We start from the raw sequence: 19,410 nt of genomic DNA, 5'->3' as shown, positions 1-19,410 counted from the left end.
CATGATCCTTTTCCCCCTGTGAAACAGCTGAACTCCATCTGTCGCCAGCAGGCCCGGTGCCGTGTAAACCTCCCCGTGATCAAAAAAGCCAAAATTCCTCCGATGGCACCAGCCCCTGAGCCACGCGTTGATCAGGTGTGTTTTCCTGCTCCTTTCAGTATCCTTCCCTGCCACTGTAGGGATAGAGGAAAACACTACCTGTGCTCCCGATCCTTGAACCAGTCGCCCCAGTGCCCTGAAGTCCCTTTTGATCACTGCAGGACTTCTCTCTGCAACCTCATCACTGCCAGCCTGTATAACCAACAGCGGGTGGTAGTCAGAAGGCCGTACCAGACCAGGGAGTTTCCTAGTGATGTCTCTGACCCGGGCCCCAGGGAGGCAGCAGACTTCCCTGTGCGATGGGTCCGGTCGGCATATTGGGCCCTCTGTTCCCCTCAGAAGGGAATCGCCTACGACAATTACCCTCCTTTTTTTCTTAGCAGCGGCAGTCGTAATGCGTGGGGCTGACTGCCTCACCCTAGGCGACCCCCCGGATGGACCTTCGTCTACATCCTCGTTTGCCTGGCCCTCAAGTTCCAGGGCCCCATATCTGTTCTCTAAGGGCAACTCAGAAGGTGAGGAAGGCCAGGCGGGGGATCGCCTGGCACCCTGAGCAGGGACCTGTTTCCATTCCCCCCCGTCGCTTAGGTCCCCTCCTTCTGCCTGGTGGCAAGAGGGCAGGGGATCCTCTGCTTCTCGTGGAGCCTCCATCTGCTGCCTTTGCCTCAGGGATGGTAGGGTGCGGCTCCACCAATCTATCTCCCTCTCACACTCCCTGATACTCCTCAACCTTTCCACCTCCTCCTTCAGCTCTGCCACCAGGCTGAGCAGATCATCCACCTGGTCACACCGCACACAGGTGGTGCCTCTGCTGCCCTCTGATACAGCTGACAGGCTCAGGCACTCCCTGCAGCCAGCGACCTGGACAGCTGTACGCTTGCGTGTGAGCTGGGTCGCCACATTCCTTCTGGCGATGGCTTTCGGCCGAGTGGAAACCATAGCTGGGTCCCCTTCAGGGAGGGCGATGACTACTAGTTGAGCTGGCCTCTGGAGCCAGGAGGGGGACTGCACCCTGCCCGCTCGTCTTCCCTGCACGCCCTGCCTGCACGAACTGCCACGCAAACTGCCGCACCACACCTTTCTGACGCGCCATGCCCTGTTTGCCCGCCCTGTTCGCTGCGCTCCGGGTCGCTCGCGCTCCCTGGGGGCTGCTCTTGTATGTGAGGGGGTTTGAATTCCTAAAAAGCCTTGCGAATGATGTAAACGTTGCTATTCCTAATCCTAAAATTAGAAAGCATTGTACTATCTGTAAGGAATCAAGCTAATGGTTTTCTACAGATATAGGTAAATTGCAGCAGTTAGCTAAAAACAAGTATCCTGTGTTTTGTAGAAAAAAAACATGCTACCTCTTGTTTTGTAGCACTTCTTTATAGTGAATGAATGAAGATGTTAAATTAGAAACATTAGAAAGAAAAATGGTCACTTTTGGCAAATGTTATTAAATAGGAAACAACCATGTTGTGAGACACGTGACATTTTTCAGTTATATACACAGAGACATTTTTCTCTGTATTTTAAAAAAAGTTTTAAGAAAAGTATTCTCTCTGAGCCCAGGCCCTTAGCACAGATCACCTGATGAAAAGTATCTGCATGTTTCAGTCGGTATTACTCGGTCACTAGAAAGTCTGCAACATCAGCTTTCCACTTGCGAGCACGGCACGAGAATTTCTTCCAAGATCTACCTGTGGATAAGCTTATACTGCTTCAACATGGCCTTTTTAAATACCTGATTCTTTAGAAGCTTCATGAACGTTAGTAGTGGCAATAAGTTCACTCGTGAGCCTTTTATCTCCTTCCCCAAAAATGTAAGGTTAACTCAGTATGTGGAAAAGAGGTTGACTGATGCAAACCTGCATTAATTTCTTTAGAACAGCACAGTACAAATACATACTAAGAATGCTGAACTGTCCTGGTTGGAGGGGAACAGAATTTTGTTAAAATCATTAGGACAAAGTCCCTGGAAAATTAATATCTATGATAAATCTCTCATCAAGATAGAATGAATCCACATAAATTATGAATTCCATTTAGAAAGAAAAAAAAAAACCTTAATGCATAATTTGGAGACGTACCTTTGCCCAGGAATCAGAAATCTTATGTTTGTTGGAATTCACAGAGAATGCTCTACGCACCAAATGAAATGGAAGATGAAAAACAGTTACAAAAAAAGCCATTTGAAGAAATTTAGAATGTAAAAAGGAAAAAAAAAAACACATGGAGTTAAAAAAAACGTAGATTTTATCTTTTTTTTGTGGAAGATAAATTCTTAGTTTCAAATAATCAAAATTTTTCTTTAAACAAAAAGAAAAGAAAATTATTGGCGTAATGGACATGCAAGCTAAAAATTCTGTTAGTGCCAGTTGCAGACAAGGATACAATTATAGGATTAGACATGTTTACATGGCTCTGTGAGGGATTCATACGATGTTTGAGAATGCAAAGAAGAACAACGGTTTTGGATGTCACTTCTGGATTCCTCATAAGCAGCAACTACGATGGGTGGCCATGTCTGGAAAGCTGATGTACAATTGTCTTGCATCTCTGAGAGGAAAGCAATACCTAAAAGCCCAATCCGGCAACATGACGAATGCTATTGAGAACCAGATCTCCCCAAAATTATACAAGGAGCTGTGCTGAGTCTTTGGCAGAAGAGCCAAAGACAGAAGCCTTTGACAGAAGGCCCCAAGTCCAACACCCGCAAGGCTAAATCCATTCAGCCAACAGAAAACTCTGATTACAGTGTTTCCCAGGTGTCAAGCGTTGTGCTCCTGTGCATGAAGGAAAACATTCAAAAATCACTTGCCAGACTCAGAGTGCACGGAGGAACAGAACTGTTTAGCCGAGTGTTTAAAGCCATTATCTGCAAGAGGTGAAAACCTGATCATTCCTCCCAACCTTTTTGTGGCTATCTCAGATATTCCAATAGTTTAAAGAAAAGAGAGGTTTGGTCTCAGGATCCAACTATGGTTATATATCCTCAAAGGCTGCCTTGAAATATTTAGCTATTTTCTGTAGAGGCGTGGTTTTTTTCTACTAAAATAATTCACTTCTATGCAACCCAGAATGTGGAAGCAGTTCAAGTGACGAAATACAGAATTTATCCCTCATCCATTACAGCAAAAAGCTCTTGAAGTATAAGCATCTTTTTATTATGCCAACATTAAGGAAACATACCCCTTTAACTATCAGTAAAGAGAAAGTCTGGTATGTGTCTAGATTCATTTGTTAAGTCCAAAACCTGTTCAGTAAGTGAGGCTTGAAGCAGCGACTTAACTGGGAGCGTTCTCACTCAGAAAGTTAAGCACATGCTCAAAAGTTTGTAGAGCTGGGACACTTGGTCTTGCTTTTCAGATACGGTCTTTTTTGAAGCCCTTACGTTGTTGAGATTCAAACTTCAGAAACTTGTAACCTACCAAAAAAGTAAATCTTGGAACAAGCTTGTGATTTTTAGTTCGGTAGAAACAAAAGAACAGATAAAACCAAACAAACAAACCAACCCCCAACATTTTCCCAACAAGGGCAAGGTTTTGTGACGTCTCTGTCTAAATTGTGATTACTGATGTCTAAATTCTCATCCCTGAGGACAATGTTTTTGGGTAAAGCGTTTCCTGACACAGATGTCTTTTCTTACATAAAAGGAGTCTGACGATGCCTTCAGCGCTTCTCAAAAAAAACTGCCATGCTCTCTGATGACCTTATAGTTCTCTCTAAAACAGTTTCACACACAGAAACATGACTGATCAACCACTACACAATTTAATTATTTTCACAGTGTGTCCATTTTTTAGAAAATTCTTCCTGAACAAAGTCCGGTCTTCGGTTATCTAATGACCATGTAAGTTAGATTTTTGGTTTTTTCCCTTGAATTATACTTTTCCATATAAACAAGCAAATTAAAAAAACCCAAAACACCACACTTAAAAGCTTTATGTCATATTCTTTACTGGGGAATCAAAGCCAGGGAAACTGTACTACTTTTTGCCCACGAATATACTGCCCAACAATTTGTACTGTACATGTGATAGCATATTCTTCTTACTATTTTTCTCAGGATGTTCAATACACTCTAAAATACTTCATATTAAAAGAGAGAGTGCAAAAGACTGGGAAATAAAGAATTCAAGTTGTTTATGCCATCTAAATTCTTCCCCCTTTGCTCCTTCTTTCCGCTTTGCTCCTAAGCAATATACCTTTTATTCATATGATCACATACTGGTTTTTTTAATGTAACTGATGTGACCAGTATGCAAATGGATAGGACAAAGAGAACAAATAACTCAGAAATTTCCACCATTTCCACCTCCTGTTATGAGTCAATAAATTTAAAAATGTTTATTATCCAAACCTGATACTAAATCTCAAACTATTTGTTTCCATTTAAGCTCTGGCATGGTGCAAATTGCTATAGCATAGTGATTGTTTCACAAACATGCATCAGATTATCTTGCGAGATAGGGCAGAATTATAACCCTATTTTGCAAAAGGGGAAATACACCTTTGGGAAATTAACACTTAGGCGTTCCAAATATTTCATACCGCAACTGCTCTAGCAGTAAGACTGAGGAACTCCTTATTGTCTGGTGAGAAATACGCGTTCAGGTAAATTCAAATAGAAAAGGGAATTGAACCTGGTCTTCCAGATCTGAGGTGAATAGCCTAATCACCGAGATTCTCGGTATAAAATGACCTCCTTCCACTGTTTTGTGCTTCTTTTCCATTGATTTTATTATGAGCGCCTGCAAATTACCTATTTGACAAGGGTAGCAAAGGACTCTGGTTTTCATAATAAATAAATCTTTGTTTTTCATTGGGATAGATACTGAACGTAGTTATTTTCAAATGATTTTTGTTTTGCTTTTGATACTTCCACATTGGAGATGGATGGTCAGTCTCACAACGTTAAGGTCACTGTCATTTCTAAACCGTGATTATGATATCCAAATCAAGTCTTAATTTTTATTTTTCTCCTTTATAAAAGTTATAAGCCTTGGCTCTGGGACTAACATTTTAAAAAGATTTGCATCAGTTGTACAATGAAATTGCTACACCTAATTCCCTTGTACATTATTTTGTCATTCAAAATACAGCAGTGAATAATTCTCAAAAAATACAGGTTAACATCAAAGTTTTATCCTTACTTGAAATTGAGTTGCATTAATTTGGGAAGTATCAGCTGGTTTTTGCCAACTTTTCATCTCAGAGACTCCACTGATAATCAGTTCAGAAATACAGTTTTGACTTAAGTAATCCTGACTATGTTCGCAAATTATCAGGTAAAATTACAAAGAGAAAGAGAAAATGAGGGGAACACAAAGGAGAGAAGATAGTGAGAGAAGATGGTGAAACAGTGGAGAGGGCAGAGTAAAACCAGTGAGAGAGAGTGAAAAAAATATCTGGTAAGCAAAGGAAAAGCATTAATTAGAAAAGAACTAGAAGGAAACTGCTTTTCATACAAAGTGAAAGAAAAAATGAAAACCTGTAAAATGTCATGAAATTAGTTTACACAGAGGTCAGAATTGATTGTTTACCAAGCAAAAGTTATTTTAAAACATCGTCGGTTGAAGCAACAGTGCCTCCTTAGGAACACTCGTACTATTATGAGCTAGAGCCCTGAAATTATTGAGAATACGGATATCTAGGTATTTATTTCTATTTTATTCACCTTTGACAAATAACTGACTTGGAATGGATACTGTACAGATTAGTTTGGCCCAAAATGTTTTTAAAAAATAAAATTTTATGAGATTGTGACACAAAAATAATGAGAAGATTGTCCTTTTTTAATGAGAAGCAGAATCAGGATTTTTTTCTGATGAAAATGAGAGTTTATTTGGAATCCCCCAGTATAGTACATGTATTGCAGCCTTGGGATCGGACAGAAAAGCTTCTATGAGTATTAGCTATAAATAGTAAGATAATTTCTACTGTTTTTCTGGCTTAATTGAGTCATGTAAATGAAAACATGCAGACGGCAGAAATGATGGCAAGTAAATTCCAATGCATGTTATTCAGTTTGATAGGGCTTCTTAAGTGCTTTTAATTCTAGGTAATTGGACCTTTGCTTTTACAGAGAACTCCCAGTCTCTCAGTCTTCCTGCAGGATCAATACAAGCTCAAGGCCTAAATCTTGAAATCCTTATTCATTGTTTTGTTTTCTTCTCCTGTCTTTGCACCGTAGTAAAGTGCCACCTTTATTCTACATCGCTTACATTTAAAAGTGGGAAAGAGGAAAGATTTTTAAACTTCCAAAATGTAGTGAAGGTTGCTATGCCATTCTTTTAACGTCAGCTTTTCCATCTTAAACGATCAAGACAAAATACGATTTTTAGGATAGCGATTATGCTGTAAACTACAGGAACAAACATTATGGACACAGACTAAGTTTTCCAACAAAATTTTAGAAATTGACAGAGCCTGAACCTTGGAGGCGATTTGTGCACCTACAGCTGGAGCAAGCGCAGTCCAGTGATGCAACCGTAACATTAAAAATGAGACGGGGCGGCTTTAAGAGAGAAACAGGAAGCTGTAACTAGAATCCAGCCGAATTCTGAGCTGGGGCACTTTACCCTGAGGCTGCAAATGAAACAGATGTGCTTGCTGTGAATTTCTGTACTATCTGGACTTTTTTGTACCAAAGGTGATAACGCTTTCCTTCCTGTGATTTTTTTTTTCCTTTTATTTTGCACGTAGTTTCCATAAAGGGAATGAAATGGAGGAGTTGAAGAAATATGTGTCAGTGAAAGATGAAGATCGGTTTTATCATCAGGGAGCTGTGGAGTTGCTAGTCTTTAACTTTCTGCTCATTCTTACAATATTAACAATTTGGTTGTTTAAAAACCATCGATTCCGCTTTCTGCATGAAACTGGAGGAGCTATGCTTTATGGTGAGTATAAATTCAAGTGCCAGCTTAACATGGGACTAGTTGCATATTTATGATCAGGCACTTGATCTCAAGTGCTGACAAAGCTCAGAAAATGTGCTGAATGAAACGTCATCGGCTCCATAACTGTACAGTAAAATAATAACGTAACAGCATCTCTCATGAAGTAGCTGGAGGCTGACTTGTTAAGGGAGTGACTATCACGAGCTGGTTATCCTCACGAAGTGCACGTTATGTTCCTCTACGGGCAGACAGCCGCTGCATGACACTTGGGGAGTTAGGGAGTTTACTGTTTTCAAAAGAATGAAACGCCCACAGTGAAAGAGATTATTTAATTTGCTTATTTTCCATGCTTGTTTTGTGTAACATTCGAAGGTGTTAGACTAAGGAGCCTTGTGGATACAGCCATGTTGCCTAATAAAGTTTAAATGATCTTGAGATTTTTCTTTTGTTCTTTCTCTACGCCTTTGAAAAAAACAGACTATGAAGAATGCCTCTCTCAAGTCTTCTCTGAATGCTGTCATTGTACTGTAATTTCAGTTTGCCTGTCCAGTTCTAATCTTCTTTTATGAAGTTTCGCAATATTGTGTATCAATCGCTTTCATGTAGAACTTTCTGCATTATCCACTGATAAGAAGTACTCACTAGTTTAATGGTATACACCTACATGTATAATGATTTCTCTCGTCATTCTCTCTTACTGTTGTTTCACTTTGAGAAGAGTGTGTGACTGCCATTTCTGTTACCATAAAACACATATAGGAGGGTAACGCTGTCAAAATGGAAGATATAAATCAACAGCTCAGTCATTACGCCCCTAAACGCCAGCCTGTTTTGACTCAGACTCATTCTATGCACATCACACACTCTAGCAGTGTAATACCCAAAACTGGTTTTGTTAAGATTGCATATTCTGAAGAATATTTGTTTATCACGGCACACCGCATGCAAAAAACTCTCTGGAGGTTCAGCTGCAAGCCTGCAACAGAAAAGGCAACCACCCTCTACATTTTGAGCTAAAAGCTGCATTCGCTCTTTCTATATCAAGCATTTTAAGATGATCTCAGTTCCATAGGAGGACTGCAGCTGAAGATCACAGTCTTCCTTGTATCCCTTTCAAACTATTTCATTAGATAAATTAACTGTATGAAATGTCAAGAACCCAGGCTATTTCATCTTCTTGGCTCATTTACGATCTTCACAAGTGACTTGATACTTTGAAGGAAAGCGAGTAAACAAGAAACTCTTGTATTAAGCCAGTTACTGAGCCCCTAACACCTTGGGTGAGGAACTCTGTGGGACCTCTTAATTCTCATCTGCCTTGCATTTATTTTAAAGTTATGAAAAAGTATTTATTTGATAATATGCCCTTTTTCTAATCTTGAAATCTGTCACACATAGAAAACACACTTCAACTGAATCAGTTGAGACATCACACGACACTTAGTTAAATGCAATGGTTTTCATTGTCAGACATCAATAGATTGTTGTTTAACAGTTTTATGGGGTACAAGCTACATAGCATCACTGAGAATACATTTGCGTGTTGCGTTTCTATTAACACCTCTCAAAAGGAAAACCATGAAACACTGTGCAATATATTCATTGTGATCAACTTGTAAATTACGACGTTTTTCCAATTACATGGGTGACTCTTCTATAGCAGCTTCCTTTACGCTATTGTGCTGTTTCCCATGTGCGCCTGATGACATTTGTTGAAGATTTAGACAAAAGTCTATCAAAATAGAAATGAAATATGTGGGAATACAACATTGCACAAATAAATCAGTATTTAATTAGAGTTTTATCTAGCTTCTGGTTCTATTTTGCTGCCTGCCCAGAACATAATCTGCACATCATGAGGACAACCAGCTCACGACACTCTTTTGATCAGTTAAGAGATTAGTGCTCCAGCAGGACAGAGCTTCTGAATTATTAAAACATTCGTGAACAAAGGAAACATGCCTCACGATTGTAAATAAACTATCTATTTACTCTTGCATTATTTATGGCAACCTTCAAACGGGGAAAAAAGCTTATTCGTAGGATCCACAAAGCTGATGATGTCCTTTTTATCCTTAGAAATTTTGGATATGGGTTTAGGTATCTTTAGCATTGTGGAATAGCAATAATGAAAAGAAAGTGGAATTTCAGAGGTCATGATAGAGGTGTCAGATCAACAGGCAGCAATTTCGGGAGAAAATCTTCATGGCACCAAGCGCTGACAGTGAGCTAAATCCTGCCCTCGCTTATTTTTTGCCTTCATTAACGGAACAATTCTGGTTTATACCTGTTCTGTACAAACCAAAAGTCTTTAGCCTACAGTTTGCTTTATTCCAGCCCATTGAGCTATTTGCTAGATATGTGAATAGCAGCCGAAGAAACCGATAATTTTGCTTCAAGTGATAGAAGAATATGGCCACTTACTTGCAGACTGTGTCCCACGGTATGATAGATGGGTCTGTATTCCTTATCAAGACAGTGTGCCATTAGGGGCGTAGCAGTGGAAAGGATGGAGAGAGTGAAATATGAGGAAGACAGGGGAAAAAAACAACCCACAGACATACAAAAACAGGAAGAAGTTTTACAGTTACTGCAAAGTGCTGAACATCCACAAATTAAACACTAGGAACAGCCTGATAGAAAGTTCTATTTAAAGTATAGAACAAACAAAAGGGTTGTTTTGGGGTTTTTTTTGCGTAAGCTCTGTAGGAAAAGGCAGTTTTAGGCTGAATAGTTCCAGCTAAAGAAAAGCCCATACTGGAAAACTGTCCATTTAGAAACTTCAAAAACTGAGATGTGTTAATTAATTTTTTTTAATCAAAGCAATGGTTCAACACTAAATACAGCTATATTTAAATTAAAAATCTTTCTGCAGTTGCAAAGGAAAAAAAGAGCATTTAGCATAACCCAGAATTAATTCACAAGAATTAATTCAACAATATTTCACAAAAAAATTATGTGTACATATCTATATGTATATACATTTCGAAGCATTTAGCTTGAAAATATTTAAACACTCAAATTGTTTTGTTTGTTTTGACACACCAAACTGAAAAATCGCTCACAAACAATGCAGAAGGATACAGACTTGCCTGCTTATTCATTCATGCTTTTGTTTTCCAGTATCTCAGAGAACAAGTTTCTCTGCACACTGTAGCTTGGTTTGACAAACAGACCCCAAATAGTAAACTCAGCTGGCTTCCTGATTTTGTTATATCAAGGAGGCAGGTGAATATGAAGGAGTAATTTTGTGCCACCCAGAAAGGGAAGAGCATCCTTTATATATATTATCAGCACAGTTTTCTATACAACAGCATAGTCAGAATTAGTATGATCGATTATCTACACAAGCAGTAATGAAAACTGAACACCATTTCTCTCAGATAAGAGTAGGTGGCCTCTCTCGTAGCACCAGACCCCAGAAGATGGCCTCTTAGTACTAGACCCAATAAAAGACTTAAGTGCCTATTAGCCAGCTCCTACAGGGCCTGATATCTCTAGATACCTCAGTCATAAAATGTTAGGTGCCAAATTCCCTGCGTAATACATAAGTTGTGGCCTTCCACATTAGTGGGAGAATAGCCCAGAGCTAGCACAATGAAAAACTGAGTGTAAGCATCCAAATTTCTCATGCTCCCCATAATGTAGGTATCAGGGCTACAAACCAGTGCCACCAGTTACCTCTGATAAGAGGCTAAAGCACTCCTGCAGGTAGGCAGCCTGAATTAAACTTTAACAACAAAACTAACAGACAAACAAAAAAAAACCCACCACCGATACAATCTGTGCCTTTTATCTGCTAGGTTAATTAGCAATGTTGGTTGAAATTGTTCTCAGCTTGAAAAGCTGTCTCCCCTGGGGAACGCGTGATACCCATTAGGGTGGAGGTGAGGCTGACCGAAGATGTACCTGCCTTCAAAGTTGTGCTCCGTGGGACTAGTTGATCAGACTGGAAGGAAAACATAAAAAGGATGAATGGACAGAACACAGTCATTGTAGCGCTCACAAGAAATGGCTTCGTGTGGCAGTGGTTAGAGATGCTTCCTGAAGTTTGGAGGCATTGGAGGGGTGGGAGTGGAGATCTACCACTCTCTTTTTTTTTTTTTCCCCGTCCCTCCAATTGTTTAGCTCCTGAGAGGTGCGCAGTGGGAAAGCTGACTCACAGGAGCCCTTCCTCAGCCTCTTCTGAGGATCCCACGTTTGGAAGCGAGGCACATATCAGAGTTCTTGATTCAGCTTTGGTGGAGGTGTCTAACGATTAGGCAATATGGTTCTTACACCTCCTAAATCCATTATGCCTCTCGTGTGGAATAATTGTAGTTTCCTTCCGATTGTGAGTTTGTTCTGAGTACCCCTAATTCTCAAAGGCAGCAATGGACGTAGCAAGTCCCAGAAAGAGGAATCTCTAGCCCTCAATAAAATAATGAAGAGTACTTCTTGGTCTTCCTGACTACAACATTCATAATGAAGAGAGATTGTCCAGATTCAGAGGAGAGCATGGGAAAATCATGATCAAGGCAGAAACTGGCATTTTGTAGCGGGCAGATGAAGAGAGGAATAGCATTCTTGAGGCAAACAAATTTGGAAGAAATTCTGAAATATTTGGGAAAATCAAGTAATGGCTAAAACTGCATCCCTGAATGTCATTAAGGAAGGCATTCAACAGCTGACTCGATAAAATCCTGGGGAAAGAACAGTCCTGTTTAGCTCAGGAGTTTGGCATGAGTGACTTAAGAAATCCCTTCCAAAGCTCTCATCTGTGATTAAGGATTTTATCCTGCTTCCACTGAAGAAGTTGGAAATCCTGCACTGCCTTCAGTTGAAACATGACTGAGCTCTAGTTAGAGTGAGATTTGGCTGCAAGATCTTACTTCAAAGAACAATTGAGACTTTTTTAAAGAAATCTGGAACGTTAGTTACACCCTTTTCTGTTCCAATCCTGCATTTAAATAAATGTGCTTAGAACACGAATTAAATTAAGCCTTCGTACTACTTTTGAAGGAAAATGTCTTAAATAAGGGGAAGCTGAGATGAAAACATTTCTAATTGGATTTGGACTCCTAGAATACAAGATAGGTACTCTACTTTGTGTTAGTACACTCAAGTTTAGCCTTGCATAAGAGTTTGCATTTACAAATACCTACATCCTTAACTGACGTAATACTATGTGAAACTTTTTTATTCATGCTAACCAGTACCTTAGTATAATACCTACTTGTGATGTCAGGTAACGGATGCTGCATCATTCCTGACTCATCTTCAGGGAGTTTTAACAGACGAATTCCTAGACTTACATGGTAAAGCCAGGCTTTCTGTGCGTGCCACTATGAAATCAGAACTATTTGCACAGAAGGTATGTTTTTACATACATGTTTTTACATACCAAAGTCCATAGAACTTTGTGAGAAAATTTTCATGTTTAATTATTCTGCCACGAAACACCGATTGCAAGGAAATTAGAAATTATTAGTCTTTTTTCATAGTAGATACATCCAAATGATATTTCCCAATTTTTTTTTTTTCTTTAAATGGACTATAAAGAATTTTTCAGAAGATACATTACAAAAGCATGATTTCAGTTTGGAAGGAGGACTAGTGAAAAGGAGAATACATTTTACACCTATTTAAAAATGAATTCTTTCTATTAGAATATAGACTGGGCTCCTGAATTCTATCATGAAAGAAATGTTATATAATGATTTAAAGCAGAAAGTGCATTCCATAAATGATACACCTACTAAAATATTAAATACCCTCTTCCCAGATTAATTCACTGGGGGTTTTATACAGGGTCTTTGGCACATTTATTATTCCTGAAGCAAGAATACAATCCCATCACTTATATTGACTCTTGCAATATAGTCCAGTGATAGCAATCGTCTTTGTCTGAACCTTCCATAGAGCATTTGAGAATATTCTGAATCAATCCATCATTATGGATCCTGTCCACATTTTGTTCAAATTTAATACATTATAGAATTTCCTTGAGAGCTACGAGGACCTCAAAGCCCCACTGGTGCCCTGAGAATATTGATTGTTAGAATCTTCTCTAATGTAATTTCTCCAGTACGTGTATGCTGTTGGATACTCTCACAGTTTCCTTGTTCTTTCATGATCATTTCATTATTTGTGTGGCTCTGTACATTATCCGGACCTGGACTCCGTCAGAGGATAAGATCTAAAGCTGGTAGAAGAAAACCCAAAAGACAAACTTGAATTCCAGTTGTAAATCTCAGTCAGTGTTGATCTTTATTTCTCTGCAGTTACTGTTATCATATTTTAAAAAAATTCATTTTCTGCAAATGGATTTATTTCTACTCAAGAGCTGTCTTGCAGGACTAGGATCTAAAAGTTTGCATTTGTTTCCATTCCAGAAAATTCCTACAGAGGCAGTTTGGGACTACAGCTGAAGATAACATAGCTTCTCAGAATACAGAATAAGAACAGCCCTCTACTCCTAGTCTAAACTTGACACTACGGGCTGAAATAACTTGCCCTTGAACAAGTCAATGCAATTGCATTACTATAATAGAGAACATCCATTTTCGTTTTTAAAACTATCACACAGAATTCGGTTCAAAGTACATGCTATGTTAGCCAATACAACACATATACTAGGAATCTCAAAATGATGTAGGACACAGTAGTCCACCTGGCTGTACAACAGAGATTGTAAAGGCAATGTCAGCCAGTCTCCACTGATCTCCCTCGAGCAGTTCCGTGTTGTCATTCTGAAAGTTATGATGTGTACAAGCCATGGAAACAGTTAAACTTCAACGGCTAAAAAATAAATCAGAAGAACAACCCTGAATAGCAGGATTTAAATTCTTATTTTTAAAATCACGTTCATGTTTTTAGCTCTTCATTCATTATTTTTGAGCTCTCAGTTAAAAATAGTGCTATTTCCTTAAAGTCGTCTTTTGTATGCAGCAAGAAGACTGTTACTTGTACAAATAAGCATGATGCTCATTGGTGCCGGTATAACACAAACAAGGCTAGTAGAAAAAAAAGATTACTGTCCTACATAATTTTGGAAGACACAGTGTGAGGGTCTAGGTAAAACTATCCAGAAAAAGGCGGGTTAGTAGGACAGATGCCGTAAACGAACAGGTGTTAGAGACCAGGAAATGCAGCACGACAAGAAGTTGGGCAACAGCAGAATTGTGTGGGAAAGACAGTGAGGGACGTACAGGGAAATTGGGTAAGCGGACAGAGAGAATGCAGAAGGACAGAAAAGGGAAATGAAAGAGGAGACGATGGGATGGGTGAACAGGTTGTAAAGGCACGTTCGTCTAACCAAACACTTCTTTTTCCTGACTATTTTCGAAACCTATTCCATCTTGTGACCTGATACTGATTCTAGCAAACTGCGTTGCCAAATATTCCTGTTCTTGAGTAGCCTTTCTGCCAGTGTCCTTGCACAGGCATTGGTGGACATCTGCAAAATATTTCTGTTACCTGAGCTGATTAAGTCTGTGTAATACCTGGTAACAGAAGTGCAACAGAGGCTGTAGTTTAAAACATTGAGCGATAGGAACAAAAATGGTAAAGGAAAAACGAAAAGTTTTCTATTCCAGAGAATGAGAAGGAAACATCAAGTCTTGTCCAAGCATCAAATGAAGTTGAATTTTTAATGTATTTGAAATTGAATTTGAAAATGAAGTATGTGGTTCTTCTAGAGGAAATCTAATAAAAATAAGATGAAAACCCTGACTGTTTTAACTAATTAATGGTTTCCTGGGTTCCGACTCATGATTTTGGACATCTGGGGCTGACCACTGTAGAAGTCATATTTCACAGTAGCACTTGCTTCCCTTTTCCCATACATGCTTTCCCCCAAAATTTTGAAGAATTCTGTCTTTTACTACAGCTAGATTTATTATCTGATTTAGTGCACAAATGCTGTATAACTTAAGAAAGTGGCCTTGGGATTTTCTATTGCTTATCTAAATCCTTTATTTAAAGAATTTAAAGAATTCAACCATAGATACCAAACCAAACAATAGATACAAAACATGTATGCATATGCATACTAAACAAGCAATACAGCTGTTGTAGCATCAGTCCAGGAAGCTACAAACTTGCCATACGTGTGTGCTAGAAATCTGCAGTTCAGAGAGTCTCTGTTACGGGAAAATGTGACAATAATGGAGACATCCTATTTCTCTCTCTAGGCATTTATGATCACTTTTATCACCGTGGCATCTGATTACTGGACAAAACTTAAACTTTAACATCATATTTTTCAGATGCCTATCAGCTATTTCCTGTAATTTAATTTCTTTCTTCTCTTTCATGAGTAAGTATATCTATCTAGATGTTTAGATGTCTTCCATCAATATTTAAGCTGTGTATTCTTAGCATTTTATGAATGTGTTCATAATTAGTAACTGTAAAGCTGTTCATCATATACATGGGACTTAAAGCACATAACGCATAAAAGAAGCATGGAAATTAAATTTGAAACCAAATCCAAGTCTCTGAGGGTGGAAATAATCTCAGTAATGTTATCTAGCTAAATATTAGTCACCTCTCCTGAAGTAATCATGCAAGCTCCTACTAGAGCCAACAGAAAGAAGCGCACCTTCCAGAGAACAATTGCAGAAGTACATTTTCCTCTCTGTTAACTGTAAATGGAGCGAAAATGTCTGTCTTAGATAACAGTCCTTAATTGTAGATAATCAAATCAATTAATCCCAGTCTTAATCTTCCTTTCCTTCTTCCTGCTTTTATTTTGCCATGTTTATACAGTCTCAGAAATACGGTCTTCTACAGAAAGCAGAATGCGCCTGAGGACACCGCGTCAGAGTTTTGGCCCCATGAGTGAAGGGTGTAAAATCGCCAGAAGCACAGCTGATTTTCGTATGCTCCGTACAGCACATTAGTTATGTAGGCATCCCCCCTTCTCTACATATCTATTGAAAATGCGGTGGTTGAGCAACTCGGTTAATAACTATATCAGAATGATGCCAGCAACTGGGTCACAAGGAGTACAGCTAAGCATATGTCAAACCAACATCTGTATTCTAATGAAATGACCATTTTGGAAGAATATTTTATGGTCATCCATGAAGTGTTGGGTGAGGTGTACCTCTGTGAAGGTGGAAACACTGAGAAAGTGGTGTCCTAGCTTTAACAGAGTTAATTTTTCTTCAAATCGGTAATTGTGTAGCATCAGATACTTAAAAGTACCTGAATCTCTTTGGTTTTGTTTTTTCTTTTTACTCTCCAGGCCTTGTAATGGGATTAATTATACGATACGCAACAAAAGCATCAGATGTTGAAAGTGGAACTGTTTATGAATGTGAAAAGCTGACATCTGGGCCATCCACTCTACTTATTAATATAACTAATCAGGTCTATGAATATCAATACAAAAGAGAGATCAGCCACCACAATGTCAATGGTCACCAGGGCAATGCAATGCTTCAAAAGGTAAAACCTATCTTATTTTTGTTCTAAACTGTGTAAGGTATTTCTTTTATTTATACCCTTGAGAAAGGAAAACAAGTTTCAAGCTAAAATGTGACAGAGAGAGAGAGAGGCTATTCTGAATTCAGGGTGAGAAGGGTAAGCGAGGAAGGAGGACAGGAAAGGAAATAAGGTGCGGTAGAAACCTGACCATCATTTAGTGTACAACTGGCTGTATGCTTGCAGAATAGCTGCCTGAACCCTTAGATGACAGTCGCACCTCCTGCGGACACTGAGTTCACTTGCAGGTGCAGCTGTTACCTTGGATTCATCGCCACCAAAACTTTATAAACCCCACTCGTATCTTTATTTGTCCTCTGTCTAAAAAGTGACTTGCTCTGGCAGCATAACGCAAGGGAGGTTTTACCCCTGTATACAGCAGAGGTAACTACAAACTCTAAACGTTTTACAAAATACAAACTTGTAAATATGTAAACTTCCACAGATAAGGGTTTGGGGTTTTTTTATAACGCTTAAACGCATTACAGAGTTCTCATCCATTCATTCGCTACTGCAGTGGTCCTCAGCGGGGATTTCACTGGCTCTCCCCAAGCTTGGGCAGTCAGCATTGTGGCAACTGAGGTTGGATGCAAAAAGGGAAGTGTGGGAGGAAGTTTACAGTCTTCTACAATGTCATGGCCTTTTCTGTTTTCCAGTATATAACAATTAAAATACTTTATTTTGTTAGCATGTTCTTTCCCCCTCCCCTTGCAATATTGACTTCTTGTAACGTTCACTTTCTTAAAAAATGACAGCAATTTAAAGAACTCATGAGTGCAGAGGGACTTTTTAAAACCTGGATTTTATGCTCAAAGACATCACGTATTCACATGAAGCTTCTAAGCCCTTACCAGTGTTTTTTTACAATATTGCAATATATTATTTTGCTTTTTTCCAAGTATTACTGTTTATCTAGCACAGTAATACATGTTCCTGTGTACTATAGTGGTTATCATTGTAAAAACATTTAAGTTATGCTTAGAATGTACACTCAGCAGAATTAGGATCTTGCCATCTGCTCAAATTCCTTGCTGATGCAGCACCATTGTGTGCCTGTCTGTCGTCACTGCCAGACTCTTGCCATTCTCAGAAAGAACCAGACTGTCAAGGACTATTAGAGCTGTGGTGGGTGGAGACAGGAAAATACTGTGGCAGTCAGACTCGTCAGATTTTGCTGAATCTTCATCCTTTTTCCTGCTAGTTGGTTGCAAGAGGTTTGTCTTAGTCAAAGTGTGTGTTTAGTTTCCGAGGCACATGTACTAATCCCTTACATTTGAACATCTTCATCAAACCTGGTATACTGCAGCTGACTGGGGTTATGAGGAAGGAGGAGCGCTAACTCACACAGAAGTTGCTGTTGCCCTTACAGGGGAATGCCCAATCTTCCTTCCATAGTCTCACTTTGCTGGAAGATTCTTAAAAGTCTCAACTGTGAGCTGTGGGTTCCTTTATATTACTGGAGAGGCCTCAGCCTGCCTGGATTTTCACTCCTTTTTCTTTAAAATTATCTGGCAAATGCCCTCTTAAAAAGAAAATAAATAAAAAAGGAAAGAGGGAGGAGTTCACCAGTATTTAGGAGACAATAACAATGCCTGGCAGCCTTCCTCACTGGCAAAAGCACGAACATAAAAAACAGAAAACACGATCACACCATGCTCTGGTTTTTGTACAACGGTAATTCCCTTTTGACCTCGGTGTAAGAGTTTACTAAGTGCGTTTATCAGAAAGAATAGACTGTGCCATGACTTACAAACGTGTATCCTTTAGAACACAGTTTTGAATAATAAAACATGCAGCCAGGATTTCTGATGCCTATGGAAAAAATATTTTAATATATTTGCTGAGTTAATTCCAAAATTAACATTTGAGGCTGTTAGTTCATAAGTGAAGAAAATCCTTTTTCTATCATGTTTTCAGTGAAGTTACCAGCATAGCTAAAGTTGCCGGCACATTATTTGCCAGCTAGTTTTTTTCAACTTTATAATTCAAAGTAAGCGGAATGGAAAAAAAGGCTGAGCTCTCACTTCCTGTTTATCAAATGGAGCTATCTGTTAGTAAGAAGACAGAAGTAATTTTGTAGGCAGGTCTTACTCTTTTGAAGCTAACTAATTCACCTAGAATACTGCAGCCTTAAAATATCACTTTATCTGAACAAAGGAGCTGCAAACCATTACATTAATTACATCCTGTCTCCTTTAAAAGTATTGGTATAATATAGCCCGCTGACAGAACAGTAAACAGTACACAGGCTTATTACAATATTTTTTCTCCAGCAATTCTGTGGTTTCTGTTTTACTGAAAGCTACTTGTAATGAAGTGCAGTGACTGAATATTGTCCCTGGTCTCTCTCTGTGCCTGAAGTTGAAGGCAAATATGAACAGTGTACCGACAACAGCTGCAATAAGAACTTCTTGCCTTGCCTAACACCATCCTCATTCTAGCATTAAAATTAAATTAAAAAATTTAGTGGGTATTTTATAAACTGTTTCTGGCTGTTGTAGAAACAAAAATGTATGTTTCACACGAACAGGGCTGACCTTACACAGGCATTTGAGTGTAACAAACTGCATAACAGAGGACAAAGTGGTGTCTGCTGCTGTGCCAGCCAGTGGCTTGGAAGAGGAACCACCAAGACACTAACCCCGCAGCATACCTTCAGTTCTGAAAGCGAAGAGCACCTTAGCTATGTCTTTGCAGAAAATCCAGTTAGTCTTTGCAGAATGGCTGAACCTAGTCCTTAGCTTATTGAGGACATAAGGAAACCCCTTTGCCTCAGTGTCTGTGCCTCTCAGATTTCATAACACAGTGATATGTTGCATCTTCAGTAACGCAGAGATAGGTAACTGTCATCAGAAGCAAATTGGAGTTTCATTGCCATGACAATATGACTTACGATGTCAGCACATATGAGGATGTTACCGGTAAATTAGTTGAGCTGCTAATAATTCAGGCCGTC

General features: G+C 39.1%; 1 protein-coding gene across 1 annotated transcript in view; it reads left to right on the top strand.

The window, feature by feature from the left end:
* The first annotated feature begins 6,703 nt into the window (after positions 1 to 6,703).
* Positions 6,704 to 19,410, top strand: part of SLC9A9 (solute carrier family 9 member A9) — a 218,327-nt gene continuing 205,620 nt past the window's right edge. The window contains exons 1-2 of the mRNA XM_076341008.1: positions 6,704 to 6,983; positions 16,216 to 16,418. Of these exons, the coding sequence (XP_076197123.1) occupies positions 6,809 to 6,983; positions 16,216 to 16,418 (378 nt within the window). The 5' untranslated portion in view covers positions 6,704 to 6,808. The remainder of the gene's footprint in view (positions 6,984 to 16,215; positions 16,419 to 19,410) is intronic.

Source organism: Aptenodytes patagonicus, chromosome 6 (genome assembly GCF_965638725.1).
Source record: "Aptenodytes patagonicus chromosome 6, bAptPat1.pri.cur, whole genome shotgun sequence".
Taxonomy (NCBI): domain Eukaryota; kingdom Metazoa; phylum Chordata; class Aves; order Sphenisciformes; family Spheniscidae; genus Aptenodytes; species Aptenodytes patagonicus.
Note: the sequence above shows the minus strand (reverse complement) of the source record. Positions and strands in the feature narration are given on the sequence as shown.